At 32.5% G+C, this 18,704-nt stretch overlaps 2 protein-coding genes across 2 annotated transcripts; one reads left to right on the forward strand and one right to left on the reverse strand.

Moving 5' to 3' along the window:
• Positions 1–3,414: 3,414 nt before the first annotated feature.
• LOC110708966 lies at positions 3,415–4,991 on the reverse strand. The gene is made up of 4 exons (XM_021887195.1): positions 4,649–4,991; positions 4,353–4,527; positions 3,628–3,808; positions 3,415–3,537 (listed from the first exon to the last, which is right to left on the reverse strand). Exons 1-4 carry the CDS (start codon positions 4,965–4,967, stop codon positions 3,415–3,417), a joined length of 798 nt encoding a protein of 265 aa, XP_021742887.1. The 5' UTR covers positions 4,968–4,991.
• Positions 4,992–12,216: 7,225 nt separating this feature from the next.
• On the forward strand, positions 12,217–16,351 carry LOC110708777. Its single transcript, XM_021886993.1, has 4 exons — positions 12,217–12,568; positions 12,671–12,898; positions 15,547–15,813; positions 15,944–16,351. The coding sequence occupies exons 1-4, from the start codon at positions 12,563–12,565 to the stop codon at positions 15,995–15,997; spliced, it is 555 nt and encodes a 184-aa protein (XP_021742685.1). The 5' UTR covers positions 12,217–12,562; the 3' UTR covers positions 15,998–16,351.
• Positions 16,352–18,704: the final 2,353 nt, after the last annotated feature.

Genomic DNA, 18,704 nt, shown 5'->3' on the forward strand with positions numbered 1-18,704 from the left:
ATACTACTCCTAAAATTATTGACCCAACTATGGACTAACTCATGAAGAACAACGGAAGAAATCGAAAGGGAAAAAACACAAAAAAATGAGGGTGGTTGGTCTCGAACCCATGATCAAGAGGAGCCTCACTACTCTATTAGTCACTCCCTTACCAATGTGTCAAAGTTACATACTTGTTTATTTACTTCACAAAAATTTGTTTTAACCTTATTTTTTTAAAAAAAAAAAAATCAAAACTTATAAATTTTTTTCAAAAAATCTGGGGGTTCAATGAACCCCCTTGAACCCCCCTAGATCCGCCCATGCTTAGTAGGAACATTGTTTTCAAAGATAGTTAGGTTGAATAACTGTATTTAATTGTAGGCTGAAGCTCTTTGCTGAGTAATATAATTGCTTGACATTGAATCAAATCATAGCACATGGATTTTACATTAGTTGATTGAAGATTAAGCTGCTAAATGGATTTTATTACTTGAATTACGCGAAATACCATGACTTTCTACCTTTCAGGTTATTAGATGATAAATAAATACCTTTTGTATGATGCATCACACACTCAATTGATGGTGTGAATTAATCAGCCTACAATTGGGTAATCCCTTTAAAACTTAATTTTGGGGTTTTTTTTTTTAATTTATATTAACAACAATCTCATTGCTTATAATGGTTATAAGTAACCTCGTTTATGTATTGTTCATACCTTTTTAGTAACTCTTAATAACCTCATTGCTCACACACGATTCATATAATCATATCCTTTTAGTAAGCCTTAATAAATAATAACCTCATTACTCATCGGTAACCCCATTTTTATTGAAAAATTTTATATACACTCAGATATATCATGCACCTAAGTAATCCAAAATTAGTTTCTGCTCTTCATTTGACGATTAAATGAAAAGAAATCATCAAAATGCTCATCGGTGTACCGTGCACCCGAGTGTATTTAACTATCTCACCATTTTTATATGGTGGCTTTTTTTTTTTAAAAGGTAAGGAGAAAGACCCTGACCATACCTCAACCCTCAAGGTTTTTTTGGTCCAGTATTGCAAGTCATATACTTTGAAAGTGAGGGAAAAGGGTAAGGGATCCCCACCCTCAAAGTGTCTCTAGTGGGGATTGAACCCCCAAGGTTGGTTACCCTCACAGTATTTATACGGTGGTTATTGGATAACCTTAAATATTTCTAATACATACTTTTAGTATAGTCAGTGTGTATTTCATAAGTCGTCTAAGATTATACTTGTCAAATGTATTCTTCACCTTAGATTTGGTCCATTTGTAGAAAGGATCAGAAGGTTACAAAGGAAAAATTGATGAAATATATAATTAAATTACTAGGACTAGCTTAGAATTGGATCAACAAGTTGACTTTATGGCACAAAAAAATTTAAGTTGACATTTAGGATAAGAGTAAATGGTTTACTTCATCTTGATTCTTGAGTAACAAGATACGAGTATGTAATAGTTTCAGCACCTTTAAGTAAGGATAACATGCATACTCCCAACTTTAAGCGTCAAGATACACTTTTCTTCTAGTTGCCTTAGATGTAGAATGGAGATGAAGATGAAGGATCTTGTCGCTTCACATGCGATGTGCATAATGTGTAATGCGAAATTCCAAAGTACAAAGAGATTGCATTCTTAAATAACTCACAACACTTCATCTCTTTCGATGGTTTCTAAATACTTACAACAATTTCTATTAAGACAAGGGATCACAATTATTTTATTGTTTCTCTCACGCTAACCCCACTTAAACCATTAAAAATACTCTCATAAGGTCCACTTGCATATTGATTTATTCATTTCCATGTACTCCCAACAACTGTTCATAAACCACGTATATACACGAGTATTGCAAGTATTGAGGAACTGATAGAAAAATACAAGTAGACAAGCAGAAGAGTACACGAGAAGACAAGATATTACTTGGGATATTACGAGTCACTGCAGGAGAGTAGGAGACTAGACTGCCCTCCCATGCTAGGAAGTGGTTGCGAATCAATTTAGTGAAACAAGATATAATATAGTCCATTACGATTCACTGCAGGAGACCAGATTGCCTTCCCAAGCTAAGAAGTGATACTGAATCATTTTCAGCACATCTTCAAGCACGGCCAAGACACTTTTAGCTTCACTTCCCTGCTCCTGAAAATCATTGAACGTAAATGCATGTGATTAAAGGACAGCCTAGTTTATCATAAATGCAACAAAGACACTGTAACCAAAGGACCAGACTAACACAATAATGAGGCAGTAACTATCATTCATACACATCATCAGCTAATAGAAAAGAATTTGCATCCAACATAGCTTTGAATAGTGATAAAGTTTCAAACCCGAAAACTTGTTTGTACGCTTTAACATGGATAAAGTTTCAAATCTGAAAACTTGTTTTAACAGAAACATGTCTTACCAGCAGGTTCTCCATCTGCGTCAGCCGCATAACAATTTCCCTTGTAACTTCACCCGTTGAAGTAAGGAAATCATAGCGATCAGCCTCCCTAAGTTTAAACCTCATAGATGAGTTACGATAAGTTTCAGTCTTGGTGTGCCACACGTTAACAACACTGTACTGACCTCCAGACTTGCTTTTCCCAAGAGACCACCTAAGACCACCTTTCACATTTGGGTCAAATATTGCCGCGCTAACAAGATTTTTTATTTCTTGTACCTCTTCTTCCTAGACAATGCATGATACAAAGCAATAAAGTTTGTAACAGCCCAAATACATAATTCGAATAACAGATAATAAGCAGAATGCATGCAGTCATGGAAATTAAAGTTAAAAACACTAACCAACATTCCCTTAGGAGAATAAGATCCATATTTCTAATGAATATACAATGTATAAATATCAAATATTTAACATAATTGTTTCACCTCTATACTGGTATGCTTGTGCAGCTGTGCTCAGGAGGGCCGTATAATCTATAATGTTAGAGCGAAACTTAAACTCGTGCATTGTAGGGAAAACAGAAAGGTAGCTCCAAAGATATGACAAGAACATCAACAAATGACAAAAACTAGATTTATGGAAAACAGTAGCCAAAAAAGCACAAATCCTATAAGGTTATAAGCACCAAGTCCACACCTAATGGAAATTTACAAAGTAGATACCAACTTACCTGGAGAGCTGTTAGGATCTTCTTTTTGCAGAGTGCCAACCTTAGGTCCACATTACTTGCAAGGCAAGACATATCAACAATCAGATGTCGTACTGGGTTTAACTCAATCTACAAACCAGGAACCCGAAAGTCAAAGCTAGGATGCAAACAGCAGAGACTAATCATGGAGGGTGGGGTAAAATTCCAAATTAACATGATAGATATGAACTACAAGTCTACAACCCCAGTACAAAATGAAACTGCTGTTAAGAAACTGGTTTAGATTATGAGAAGCCATTCTACCTAACTCATGCTTTGAACAGCTAAAATCAAAGCACTTGCCTTGTACAGTTCAAGTTTATTTTCATCTTTATTAACTCTGAATTTGCAAGATACGATTGATTCCGATCGTTTGGCATCAGCAAGCTGAAAAACAAATTAAATAAGATTTTAACCAAAACAAGTGCCATGTCATACTAGTGGAAACAAGAACAATATTGAAAATTCAGCAAATACCTTTACACGATATACGTCTTTTTCTTCATTAAAATGAACACCGAGCTCTGGCAGAACTGTCTCTTTAATGTGTTTCATGTATTCTACAGGAACATTAGTATAGAAAATTCTTTTCAGCTGCTTTATACGGGATTCAGAAACCGAGCTTTCTTTGACCAGATCTAGGTTGCATGAAGGATTCCTGCACCACAAGATACATCACAAACCCATAAAGCTTCAAATTCAGCACCACCAGGAAGGTTTTGCTGCCCAAATCCCTCACAGAGGACATCAAGGTGCATCTGTCTGAATAAATAGAACAGATATGACGTGTGCACATGGCAGAGATGACAGCATATATGTTAGTCATTTCCTACGAATAGGGGTTTATAGGCTAGACCTTAAAGCCACACATGAACCTATTCCCTCAAAGGTTAACCAAGAAACTAAATAGAAATTATAAAATGTGCTCTAAAATGATTGCAATAAGTTTATGAAAAACAAGCAAACTCACTTGCACTTGCCACTATAAAATAAGTCACAAAAAATGTTTACCCACATTTTGATAAATATTCAAATACACAAGTACAAAATAGAATTTCCAAAAGAACATTAATCATTTAGGCAACTTCAGCCATTAAACAATTTACATCCCAAAAGAAACGTATGCAAGAACTAAGAAGAATAGAGAACATCAAGGCAACAAGCACACAATTAGTGAGAGCAAAAAACAGAATGACTATTACCGACGAAAAAGCACTTTGCCAAATCGAGCAACAACAGCTGTCTTGGATTCTTCCAGATGTTGATCCACCAATTCATTTCTTAAATTCTGAAAAGCTGAAAGCAGATCTGCATGTACAGTTTCAGCAACCGACTCCCACATATGCTCCAAGCGACAGCTCTTAGTGTCATGGCTCTCTAACATGATTAAATGAAAATTTACATAATGCAAAGCATACTTAAGCCAAAAGTATCTAAATGTTGTGGAAATCTAGGAGAGGGAAACAGGAAAGCTTATTGCAGAGTGAAAGAAAGAAACCTTGTTGTGACAGACCGTTAACTAAACTGAATAATTTCTCTCCAGGTTTAAACTCTGTAGATTGAAAGTTAACTGGTGCCAAACTTAATGAAGACGAAAGCTGCATGTCATCCATTGATGGAATTGCCAGCCATCTTGATATAGAGTGACTAGCATAAACGACGTTCTTTGCATATGTGGTAAACTTTTCCCTCCTCTTATCAGAACTTGATCTTGATGAGTTTAAATCAAGACTCTTATTGAAGTTGGGAAGGACGGGCTTAGGAGGGGGGCCCTCTTGGTTCTTTGACAACCGTTTATGCGGAGCTATGTAAGCCATCAACAGAGTTGTCAAATTTAATCACCAAATGCCTGAGAAGTGAAGCTGATATTAGCATCCAACCAATCCTATTATCCGGCTGCTAATCTTTTATCAACTTCGGATTATTTTGAATGCAACTAAGACTAAAGGTCCCTAATTAAGCAACACAACCTCCCTAGTTTCCGGTAATTATGAATTGCATATGTTCTGGAACATCTTTAAATGTTGAAAACCAATTCAAATCTTTAACAATGCCGTCAGTCTTGTCACACACAAGGAATGCTTTGGAATTAAAGAGTTTTATCAACAAGTGAAACAAAGCAGCATTGAGCATCCATAATTATCACATAGAGTCTTCTAAATTTCTATGTATGAATTTTATGCCCACAACAATTACCATGGTTCAGGCATCAAACTATGTCCACAATAGATAACCATATTCGAAAATACATAGAAACTAATCATCCTATCCAAATTGAATCACATCATCATGCACAAAGTTCATTCATGATCTTTAACAAGTATATCCAACTCATTTGCACACAATTTATCTAGATTATACATTAATACCGGAAAACCGAAAAGCAAAATATATTAGATAAATTCATAAAGTGAGCCATCACGATTTCGGGTTTGAATCCAAACTTCTCCACAAGAGAATACATGGGCCATGGGCAAACATTCCCAAGACTGAACACTAAACTTAGCAAATTATACTTAAACTAGGCCCATAATTCAGATTAATTAATAAATGTGTTAGGGTTGGTGAGTGCACAGCGGAAGCGAAGATGTGTTTGATTGAGAAATATAAACTAAATTGATAATTGGCAAGATAATTAATATAAATGAACACACGATTTTATACAACAACGAGCACTTTTATTCCACTATTTGAAAGTATGAGAGTACAAGAACCCTTGAGAGGGTGATTATTACAAGAGAACTCTCACTATAAGAAACTCACAAAGGAGTATTATGATAGTAGTGGAATATTACAAGGAGGGAGAATATTTTGTAGAAAGGCTTGTATTTGGTATGGCTTCTTGTGTTTTTGTGTTGTTGTTGTTGTTGTTCTTGTTATGGTTTTGATTGAATGCCCTTAACCTATATTTATAGGTGATGATGGAGGTTTCTAGATTCTTATGGAAATTTCTCCATAATTATGGCTCTTAATCTAGAGGCTTCTACTTTTAATATTCTCTAGAATATTCTAGGAGATATTAAAGTTGTAGATAACTCTAGAAAAATCAAGTGTAATCTTCTCTTGATTTTCAGGAAGCTTCTGGATTATACTCCATCAATATAATGGGCTTATAAAATTTGGGCCATACCCAACAAAATGTTAGCCAAGTTTCCAATCATTGACACAAATTACTAAATTAGCAACAAAGTAGCATATTACATGAACTTCCCAGAAAATCTAAAAATTGTTGTTCTTACTCAAACATCATGTTCAACTCAAACATAAGAAATTAGTTAAAATGAAATCACCCCAGTTCCCCAAATAATCAAACTACACAGAAAAATCATATAGTTTAACATATACTCTTTCATGTCTAAAGATGCAAAACAACAATAGTAATGCAAATAAAACCATAAAAAATGCGGGTTTTAAACCCCTGAGATAAAACCCAAAACCCTGATTATTGATGCAACAATTACGTGTAATAATAATACTAATAAATAAGTACTAAGTTTATGCATGCATTAGAAGAGAGAAAATTACCAAATTAAGTTAGCAAACCATCTTCTTGGATGCTTGTGAATTTTACCAGAGACCGAACAATGTTAACAAACAATGCAATTTCTCTGTCTGTTTTTTCTAGACCTGAATACGGGTCGGGTCGGGCAGGCAAACAATTTGGCCCATTTCAAATAACAGTTTGGACTTCAATCAACATAAAACAGGATGACAATGTGGCTCATTACTCGTAATAGTCATAAACAAACGACTTGGGCACTTGGTTCATAATGTTGGACAAGTGGGCTTTCTTACAAGGTGTGGTCCAAGTGTCCAACTACATACAAAGCACACTTGCCAATAACTTGAGCATGTTTGATAAATGTGTTTTTTTTTTTTTTAAAGTTAGAAACAGAACTAAATCGTTAAAGTTATCAAGATTTAGTTGGAAGGTTTGGATAACAATTACTACTTTATTATATTTCTACTTAGTTATTTATATGTGTAACTATGGGTTCCAACTTGCACGATGTGCATGGTATGGCTAGTCTTTTGAGGACGATAATTAAAATTGAAAATTCCATTTTAATGGCATTTTTATGCCCTAAGCCTGTTTGCATAATATTTTTAAAAACTATTTGCATATAGATAATAAATGTATTGGATCGATGTTTGTATAGTTGTGCAATGTTTAAAACTTTCGTTGTAATGGTAAAAAGAAATTGAGTTTGATCTAAAAATATAAATGTCTAATAATAATTAAATGAAGAAAGTAAGGGTCTGTTCTCATACATTTATTTTCAGTTCAGTTTAGTTCAGTTCAGTTCAGCTCCTAATTTCCTTCTCTTATAAAATATTCAGTTCGGTTCAGCTCAGTTTAGTTCAGTTCAGTTCAGTCTATGAAAACAGGCCTTAAAAGAAGGCTTTAAATAATAAATAACATAACTTTTTAAATCAGTTAAGGGAATTCAAGAGACAAGTTTAAGACTTTTTAAATCAACTGGGGTACATATGTAATTATTTTTTTTTTTTTTATATATAAGGAATATGCCCATACACTATTCATAAAAGTTATGTGTACCCTCCTATATAACAAAAAAAAAGGGGAGTTAGGCCTATTATGTTTAGCTTAATTTCAGCTCAATTCAACTCCAATAAATTTATTTCAATTCAGTTTCTAATTTCCTTCTCTCATAAACAATTCATTTCAGCTCTATTCAATTCAGTTCAGTTAACTTAAGTTTTCCGTTGTTTTCAGTAAATCGGAAATGCCTTTAGATTTTAATGATTCATGTTCATGTTTAAAACAAATAAATAGAAAGAAAAAGAGTTAAATAACAATGATTAATTTTTCATTTTAATTTGTTTTCTTCTAATTTCAACTCTAGTATTAATGCCAACACATCCCCTAATACAGGTCAAAATAGAACAAACCTAGTACAAACGAGTAGTGTTGGAACAAGTATTTAAAAGTGGATAGAGTTTTCCATAGTGTTTACTTACAAATTAGCTTATAACTCTCTTTACCGACTAATTTGAATGGAGTAGACGAAGTTGACTTTTGAAACAGCTTGTTTGACTAAAACGTTAGCAAAATGTCCGTAAGAAAAGCAGTCAATCATTCTCCGTCGTATAAGAGAAGCACGTGCCCGGTTGACGGTGATCTGACGGTGGAGAATGACGGTATGTTCACAGTCAAGTTAAGTGTAGTACGTTTCTGAAATCTGAAAGACATCAAACCCCAAAACAAAGAATAAAATAAAATTAGAAAAAGGTCAATTATTGCTTTTTTTAGGGGAGCATTTCATTCTACGAGGTGGAGTCTTTTTTGGTCTTTTGGTCAGCTTTTTCTTACTGAATCTATGGCTTGTCTTTCTTTTTATTTTTTCTAATAATGATATTATTATTAATGTAATAAAGATAATTAAGTTCTCACAAATAATATTGGCATGTTTATTCTTCTTAATTAGGGATTCCTCAATAAGATCCTAGGGAATAATTGAGTATATAGGAATGATTGATTGTGAATAAGAAAACCCAAGGGCTATGAAGTCATTTTTAGGAGAGGTTAAAATCTTACCAAAGTTAGGCCTTATTCTTTTGAGCTTTTGGACAGAGTAGAGCAGACCATGGGCTAACGGAGCAAAGCATGTCTTTTTAACATTGCAAAGTACAGCAAAGCAAAACAACTCAAAAGAACTAGGTTTTAATCACTCTTCTACAAGGATTTGTGTAATTTATGTTTAAAGCGTTCATCTTACACTTATACATAAACTGTATTGTTGTAAAATTTATCCCACCTTGACAATTATTATTCGTAACAATAATGGACAGGCATACACTCATATTAGAATACATTTTAGCTAGAGATTCCAAGCACATACTATCTTTGAATAATTAGAATTATAACGGGAAATAATGTTGTTTAAAGCTATACATAGACAAATCGTGCTAAAAATGTATTGCTTTGTTTTTATACCATTATTATTGTTTCTCATGACAAAAAGGAAATAGAAGATGGAGGGAGAAGAACAAGAAATTGTTTTCACCATCATTGTTTCCAAGGTTAATCAATAAAGAGACAACATTATTTGTGCAAGTTCATTTTGAAAAGATCATTGTTCATGGTGAGAATTACTCCTAGCTAGGAAATTTCATAATATGTTGTAGACATATTGTGATACATATGTGGACTTCCATAACTTCAGTCGTGCCGCATGCAATGACAAACAATCTTAGCAATAGATCACAATTCACAATATTGACATTTGAAATCAAATTTTAAATTCACACAGTCTTTAGGGTTAATAATCTATCTCTTTTATGAGCCTCAAAAAAATACTGAATATTGTACTTCATGATACTACGTGCATTTCATATTAGTTGCAACTTTAGAATATTTTATACTCCTTCCGTTTTTAATACTCGCTCTGTTTCTCCATGTGCGGAGTTTTAGGAAAAAATGGAGAAAGTAATAAAATATGGAGGTAGTGGGGTAGTTGAGAAAATAAAAAATTGTAAAAAACAAAGTAGTAGAAGAATAGGAGGAGAGAGAGTATTTTGTTGGGTCCAAGAAATGAATTCAATATTGTAAAAACTTTTCATAAAGAAAATGGAGCAAGTATTTAAAAACGGCCGAAAAAGAAAAGTGGAGCAAATATATAAAAACGGAAGGAATATTTCATAAATAATACCCCAAAGTTACAACTAATATAAAACGAAGATAATAGATAAATAATTTAGCCACACCCTATTTTGATCCAAAGATAAATAACTTTCACTAAAACAAAATTTTTACTCTTTTTCAACAAGTACATAACTTTACCTCCATTTCCTAGCTACAAAGCCTAAAATAGCTTTATACTTTAATTCCATTTCATAGCCAAACTCTAATAAATTGCCTTAACACAAAAAAGAAAAAGATGGCTTCATTTCATAATACTAACTTGATTTATTTTTTCTTTTTGGTTTATATTTTATAAAAAATGAAATCTAGTGTTAGGGCAGCCTTAAGGGTGAACAAAAAAATAGTTCACAATGAGTGAACAAGTGAATGGGTGGCTTAATGGTGATCTCTATAATTGTTCATAGTGAATGGTTGTGGGATCGATTGCTGCTGCAAGCATTTGGACGAATTTATGGATTGGCTCTATTTTTTCCCCCTCTATAAATAGACACCCATATTGCTATACTTTCTTCAACTTTGAAAATCCATTTCTTTCTACTATATTTTTCTCTTCAAAAATCCCCTCTATAATTACCAATATTATTATTATTATTAATATTATTATTATTATTATTATTATTATTATTATTATTATCATCATCATTATTATTATCATTTTTATTATTATTATCGTTATTATTATTATTTCCTTTATTATTATTATCGTTATTATTATTATTTTTATTATTATTGTCGTTATTATTATTATTATTAAATTTTTATTTTTTCCAAATATAAATTATAATTATGGATGCTAATACCAACCCCAAAACAAATAGAAAGAAGAAAAAAAAATTTGGGTCAAAATATGATCCTTCAAGCTCGTTTTGCCATTATTAAAAAGCCGTCTTTGGCGTGGGATACCGACATACTCCACAATATCATGCTCGCCTGCATCATAATACATAATATGATCGTTGAAGATGAACGAGAGACGTATCAAAATAACGTTAATACCAATGAGTTTATGAATGCTGGAGGCAACGCTAATGAGGACACTACCGAGTACCGTACTGATCGTATTGTGGATATCGGCTTATACTTGTCTCGTAGAACAGAGATTGAGGATCAACAGACTCATTTGCAGCTAAAAAACGACTTGGTCGAACATATATGGAATAAATTTGGTAACAACGAAAACTTAGGCAACTAGGTTTACAACAAATGGTTATCCCTAAGGACATCTTACAAAACGATGTGTAGTTGTTTTTTTTTTTTAAAATAAAATGTACTAAATTATAGTTGTAGAACTGTAATCACGATTTGTACCTCTTTTTTTTTTTTTTTGTTAATTAAAATTAGCTGCGTTGTTGTTTAAAAAATATTAATCACAAGAATTAGTTTTTTAAAAAGCTGATAAAAAAATGCGATAATTTCTTAATTAGTAATCACGATTAAAATATTAAATACGTCAATTAATTACATTGACATCGGGTTAATAAATTATAATTATGAAACAAAAAAGATTATATTTACAAAAATAAAATAAGGTGGGGTAGGGAGTATTGATGATGAACCATTGTTTAGTGTTCATTGTTAAGAGTGAATATTGTAAATGGTTTGTTGGGTTGATGTGGATGAGAGAGAAATGGTGATAGTGACCCATGGGTTCACCGATAAAGATGCTCTTAGTTCTTGAAAAAGAAAAGTAAAAAGTAGATTGGCTTTTACTAAAAAGTTTCACAATTTTAGAATTTACCCTACTCCCTGTTATCTGCTGTAAGTACTGTTTGGATTTGGACTTTTTGAGAAACAAAGAGGCCATGCTGTTCAGCTTGTCCTTGTCTAATCTATCGCGTAAATCGTGCTATTACCTTTTTTTGGGGCTTTGCATTCCCAACTTTTTACCCTTTTTCTTTTTATTTTTTACACAAACAAACATGGTTTAAGACTTTTCTGTTTTGGTAATTAATGATAATTTTCATATTTGGGCCCGTTAATATTTAACGTCAAGGACAAGGACCCATGTTTTAACTCTCAATTGATTGTTGCGTCAATCATGTTATTGCCAGCATTTTTGCTAATCATTTCACTCACAGTAATTCACTTCATTTTTGCAATTGATTTGTCAACGACCCCGTTAAGATTTGTGTTGTAACGTGATCAACATTATTTGTCATGACGTAAAAAGAGTTAAATAGTTTAAATGACGTATTCAGTATTTGATCAACTCCGTATGCAATTGGTGAGCGTAAGTAATTCTAAGAGATCGGCTAAGCTAGAATAATTTAAATAATCGAGTCAAATAACGTTATTAAAGGTCAAGATACAACACTAATAGTAAATAATCTACTTAGGATTAGCAGTTGTTGATTAATGACTAATGAGAGTCTACAAATGTAAACTCTGGCAAACAAGGGTGGCCCCTCGTTCACGATAGATCCCCATATTCTAAGCAACTCATTCGCTAAACAAAGTCAGAAAACAATCAAAAAACAAACCAGAAAACAAAATTTTCAACCTCAAAGCTGACTTTATTACCAAAATCCCACCAATAAACTCCGACTTCTTTATAAACCTAATCACAATATCCCAAGTTCCTAATCCCCCCAAATAAATAAAAAAATAAAAAAAAACCCAACCATATTACACTATTCCCTCCATATAAAAGGCAGTGTCCCTCCAACTGTAGGACAATAACTTCAAAATTCTCTCTCCTCAAAATATTTCTGGAATTCTCTACTCTTAATTTCTCTCTCTACAAAAATGGATGTAAGTGAAAATGTTTCTCTTATGAATTCTTATTAACATTTTTATTTTTTATTTTTTAAGGTTGAATTGTAGTTGAGATTGTTTATGGTAATGTTTGTGTAGGAGTCGAAGATAAGAGGGAGTCAAATTCCGGCGTTTGGAAACTGGGAATATGTAAACGATTTACCCATTACTCAGTATTTTGAATGTGCACGTCAAGCTGGTTTAATCCGGTACAGCTCATCCTCAGGCGAATGCTGTGATAATCATCATAATCATAATCATAATCAAAATCAGCATCCTAATGATGATTTATACACCGTTGATTTCATCAAACCTCGTCCTAAACAGGTTTTTGCTCTCATCTTAAGCAATTTTTCAATTTTTTTTTTTTTTAATTTTTAATGTTATTAATGCAAACAAAATAAAATAAAAAGAAAGTAGGAGATCTAAAACAGTAGGAAAAGAAAGTTAGCAGGAGTCTAAGATTTTGTTGGTATTCATTCATTCTTTCAATATTACGGAGTATGACTTATGAGGTGGAAAATCAAATGCAGTCTACTTTTGTTGACTCCTGTTTTTTATATGTTTGGAAATTTTTGTTTTTTTCATAGGAAGTATAACATTTACAGAATTTTAGGCTGCCGATATTAGAAATTGGTGTTGTTAATATGTGAAATGAAAGTATAATAAGTGGACATAGTTGAATTTAATGGAAGGCGGTCTATTTTACGATGCATTATTTTAGGGGAATGGTTGTGTTAAGATTGCTGACATTTGCCATAAGATTTTGTCAGCCTTTGTTTTTCTCCCTTTTTTTTTTAATGGATCGGTCTATTTCTAATCTTTATTACTCACATATTAAAAAGAAAAAGAAATGAGCACATATTTAAGAGATGGAGGGAGAACATACTATGAATTTATTAAACTTCATTATGTACTCCGTAGTAATATGGATATCATATCTCTACGAATAATCAAAGAAATACACAAAGTATGTATTTTGTTCTTAAGAACTCCCTTATGAAGAAGGGGTGCAATTTTTATTTTATTCTTTTTTTTTCAGTATACTTCATTCGGTCATTCCATTTTAACTTATGAAGTGTAGATTGTGGAACATTCATCAATATTTACCTCAAGTATTACTTAAAATAATCTATACATATAATTAATTTAATATTAATTATCAGGTCGATAATATAATTTAAGTTACACTCGTAAAAGCCGAAAAGAGGTGGTAACTTGGTAAAAAAAAAGTGTGAAGGGTACGGAGTAGGAGTAATAATATAAGCAAGGGAGAAATCCGGAATTAAAGGGAAGAAAAGACAGCATTAATGAGAATCATGTGAAAATGCATGGTGGTGAGGAGATATGTTGCGTAAACCAGATTGAAACTCAAACGAGGATCAGTATTAATCTTATCATTTCATTTCATGTCAAAGTAATTAATTACACTACTACTCGTACAATAATGTGCACTCATATTACCTGTTTATAGCTTTGACTAGTATTCTTTTAGGATTTTTTTTTTTTAGAATAAAGTGTTTAGGGAAGATAAACTAACCCCTTTACTTTCTTGTCCAAACAATCAAGTTGATACACTTATTAATTTCATCTCATTTATTCTAGCTAAACATAAATATCAGAGTCAAAGTCCACATATATAACACTATAAGTCTACAACCCTTTAGTTTATAGCTCATTTGGTATCACTTTTAAAAAAAGTGGTTAAGATCATAATGAACTTAGAATAAGTCATTATATGAGTTTATATATGTTGATTTTGAAAACCGATAACTTTAATTCTTTAAATAAGCCATAAAGGCCATACTTATAATCAACGTGTTAGTTCTTCCATTTTAACTTCGCTTATAGACTGAAAACTTTTGGTAAGGACGAGCTGAGGGCGTATATATAAGAAACAACTATGCATTAAAAGAAAAAAATGATTAAAAATAACGTAATTTCGTTACTTAGTGAGTTTGTGATTTACGAGCAGAGATCTGTAATACTATCTCCGTTACAGGTTATGTGCAACGATTTGACATAAAGCAGAGAGGGAAAATGTCTAATCATTGCACATAACCTGTAACGGAGGTAGTAACATTAATTTTTAAAGAGAGGAAGTTGAAAATGAAAGTGTACTCTCTTACACTAGTAAAACATCCAACATCCCATTTTCTGAATTGATAAATTGGTGGCAGAATTTGGGGTCCTCCAACATGTTAGTAATGATTTTTAATAATAGTACTACAATACTACATATTAAATTATACTGTACTAATTTTAATATTAAGAGAGTACAAAATATGTGATATAAAATTGTACATAGGTCGAAATATATGGATCGGCTCCACATTCACAAGATAATTGACAATATTCACGTTTACAACAACCGCAAACATCAAACATCATACCATCTTAACAAGCAACCCGCATTTAATTCCCTTGCCTCTTTCTTCGGATCCCACCCATTTCCTCCTATATGGATTTTGGGCCTCCATGACTTTGACCCATACCTAATCTTACTTTTATCAACTTTGGGTATTTTACTTTTACTAGGTTTATTTTTTGATTGATTTTCAATGGTACTCCTAATATGAATTGGAATAATTAATGAATCCTATGTACTTTTTGTGTGTTTCCTTTGTTTTGGTTAGAATGGATGGGAGAATTTAATCTATGTGATGGTTCGATACGGGGTATACTTTATCTATACAGAAATAATTGTCACGTTTCAAAACTACTAATCCGTACTTTATAAGAGCAATTTAATAATGGTATCAAAATCTCAAATACATCGATCTTTAGTTAGTAAAATCCCATGATACCTCGAGAATCAATGTCTTGGTGAAGACTTAGGACCTGTTCTCTTCAGCTTAATTTCAGTTAGAACATTTCAGTTCCTAATTTCCTTCTCTCGTAAATAATTCAGTTCAGTTCAGCTCAATTTAGTAAATCAGAACAGGCTCTTAATGTGTTACGTGCATTTTGTATAGGGGAAGGGGAGAGAAAAGAGAGCAGGAAATAATGCACATGTGAAGGAAGGAAATAGGAAGCAAGCAGGAAAAGTGTTTGACGTTACTGTAACGGAGATCCCTTCATCAGAAGCAGGAGTCAAACGTCAACCTCGTCAAGCTGTAACAGCCGTTAAGAAGAAGCAACAGCAGTACCAATACGACGCCGGATCAGCCGCCCCGCCTCGTAGAGCTCCCAAAGCTGTTGATGAAGATCTCTATAAGATCCCTCCTGAGCTTCTTAAGCGAGTACGTACTCTATTATTTCTTACTCTTTTACTTTCATGTACTTGCATAGTTGCATTACATTATTAAAGTCGCATTTTAATTTACACTATTAGCGTGACTATTAATTCAACCTATGACTAATGTTTTACAGAAGAGAAGACTGGGATTTATTTCAAGATGTTTGGTTCCCCCTTGTGCAGTCTAATGCAAGTTGCATAAAACCCGAAGATAATCGAAACGAGTATTTTGTAGAAACTTGCCTTGTATGCAAAGATTAGAAATCCATTTTTCGGCCTGTTGATGTAATATATACAATCTATATACTGGTAGCCTTTTGAATGGTAGTGAAGCTATATAGTATGAACATTTAGAGCTTAGTCAAGAGATAAGCTTGATTGTCAATATTTACATCCTAATATTGTCATATTTTGGTAGTCTACCACTTTGAAAGAGAAGTTTGGGTACCAAAAATTCAAAGGTAGGCCAAAATGCTGAAAATTTTAGTGTTAGCCATTGACTACATACCATATATAATTATTAAGGTGCACCATTTTGAAAATTTGTTGTACTTAGAGAAGAATTTTCATGCTTGTACTATTGGTCTTTTCATGGAATCTAAGATGCAACATAAAAATTTCTTACAATTACTTTACACATTTTTTGTATTTTGAATGAATTAGCAAAGTGTTTGGTAAAGCTGAACTTGTGAAAGATTTAAAAATATTACACTTGGTGCAAAGTCAACAGAAAGCTATACCATATACTTCATGGAAAATAAAGTTAAATTGCTTGTTTGGTGAAAAGATTTTTTGAAGGTGAAATTTAATGGCTATTTAGGATACATCTCTCACTAGATAGATGAAATATTGAAATGTTAATCTACTGTACTCTAAATAAGTTGCGTGTACTCTCTCCGTCCCAACATAATCAACTTTGCACACATGTCAATTCACCAGTTTGACTTTATTTTATGTAATTAAAGATTAATGAAAATTATTTATACATTATATTATGAAACTTTATCTTAATACATACTTTGTATCTAACAACAAATTTTATACTTTGTATAAAATATATATTATTTTTTTTATGTTAGTACAATATTATGGTCCTAGCTATTTAGCTAACGCATGGATGGTGCAAAAAAAACCCCACATTCCAAATATTCTGGAACGGAGAGGGTATTAGACCTACTAATTATGATTAACGTCATTTTCTAAATAACTAAGGAATTGAGTTCGATATTTAACATTTGCAAATCAAAACGCGAAACTTCTTAAATCCACCTAAACAACAACATAAAATTAAATTAATACTTTGAACTAATGAAACTTAAAACTAATTAGATGATAATCAAAATAAAAATAGAGCTAGAAGGTGAAATCATATACGAGTACTTGTAAAATAAATAAAGTACTCCGTAATTTCTATTCAGACTTTTTAGCTTAAAGTAAAATTAAAATGAGCAAATAAAACAATGAAACAAAGTTGGAGTATATGAGGTAGTAGGAGTGTAGTAGGACAAAGTAGAAAAGTAGCGCATAATTGGGCCGACAGATACAACCAAAGGCTGGCAATCTGGCATGGTCCAGTCGTAATACAAAATACAAGTATCAATATTCACATGTTAAAGTTAAATCGGTCCAACAATAAAGACTTTTTTGTAAGGTTATAAATCATTAATGGGTTTATCTACTATAGCATGAATTCTATCATGAACTCTTTTTCTGATCGGTGAACGGTGATGACTGTCAAAATTAAAACTTTTACCATGACTTGCATGAACCATATAGGGTATATTGTACAATTAGGTAAATGTATAAAGGAATGTTTTAAATTTTATTCGAAGTAATTTCACGATAATTTTAAATAGGATACTACTACATCCGTTTGCTTTCCAAAACTAATTAACAAGATGTGTAACAACGATGTAGCAACTAACTCAACATTTTTAACATCTGCGACCAAGTTCATTCCCCCGGCCTTTGGAGGAGTTGTTACTCCATAATAAGAGATAAAATTGTCAATCTAATATCTTATTACTTCAACTAAATAATGGATTAGCTCAGTATTAGATGATTAATAACTTAACCACCTTGAAGACATTTTTAATGCAAAAAAGATGCTAAATTTATAAGACTGCAACAACAGATGAAACAATGGGCCCCAATAGAAGACCTTAAAGTGACGTAATAGTGAGTACTGTAGTAAAGGTTGAGTTGATTCATACATAAAAGACACCAAATACTCTCAGAGAATAAAAAGTGGGGACCACTTTTAAAAGCTGTGATAACATAACATTAACATCTACGTTGTCATAACATGAATGAGTAGAGTTATTATTATATTTAGAATTTAAGATCCTCTCACGACACTCTTTTTTCAGTACTCCCTTCAGTTGGAAGTCGTCTTTCAACTGTTAACTAAACTCAACCACCCATTCCCCATCTAACATTTGGCATTTTTAAAGTCTCTAGCTTGCCATCCAGTTTGTCATGTCCGAGATATACACCCGTTGTATATAAGATCTATAAATTCAAGTTATTCGATGTTCCGTGAGTATCAAGTGGTCTTATGGAAACCTATAATCGGGTTATGAAGATGGTCGAATACAAACGTTTGAACTTATTTGGCCAAATTAGGTTGTTTGTTGTTCATTGAAGTTTGACCATGTCAATGGTGGAAAGCAGAGCACCCCATCAGCATGTAGTCTAATCGTCCTATGGTGCAATGTTTCTGACCTAGAAACTTCATATTGTATGTATTTGGAATCTCTTATCAACCAAAAATATAACCCACTTTAATTGGATGAAATCAAAAGGGTGGTAAAGTAAATCAAAAAAGTTGAAGGCCCAAAATTAAAAGCAAAGAATTTTACAAAGGATCACCAACTTTCCCATACTCTGAAATCC

The sequence above is a fragment of the Chenopodium quinoa genome, unplaced genomic scaffold (genome assembly GCF_001683475.1).
Source record: "Chenopodium quinoa cultivar QQ74 unplaced genomic scaffold, ASM168347v1, whole genome shotgun sequence".
NCBI classification, from domain to species: domain Eukaryota; kingdom Viridiplantae; phylum Streptophyta; class Magnoliopsida; order Caryophyllales; family Amaranthaceae; genus Chenopodium; species Chenopodium quinoa.

Excerpts from the sequence above, each read along its gene's own strand:
- LOC110708966 (XM_021887195.1), bottom strand. The coding sequence starts at position 4,967 with ATGGCTTACATAGCTCCGCATAAACGGTTGTCAAAGAACCAAGAGGGC. Across the intron at positions 4,528-4,648 it reads TAACGGTCTGTCACAACAAG|AGAGCCATGACACTAAGAGC; the intron begins GTTTCTTTCTTT and ends TAATCATGTTAG. Across the intron at positions 3,538-3,627 it reads AAGACGTATATCGTGTAAAG|CTTGCTGATGCCAAACGATC; the intron begins GTATTTGCTGAA and ends TTTGTTTTTCAG.
- LOC110708777 (XM_021886993.1), top strand. Across the intron at positions 12,899-15,546 it reads TCAAACCTCGTCCTAAACAG|GGGAAGGGGAGAGAAAAGAG; the intron begins GTTTTTGCTCTC and ends CATTTTGTATAG. Across the intron at positions 15,814-15,943 it reads CTCCTGAGCTTCTTAAGCGA|AAGAGAAGACTGGGATTTAT; the intron begins GTACGTACTCTA and ends AATGTTTTACAG.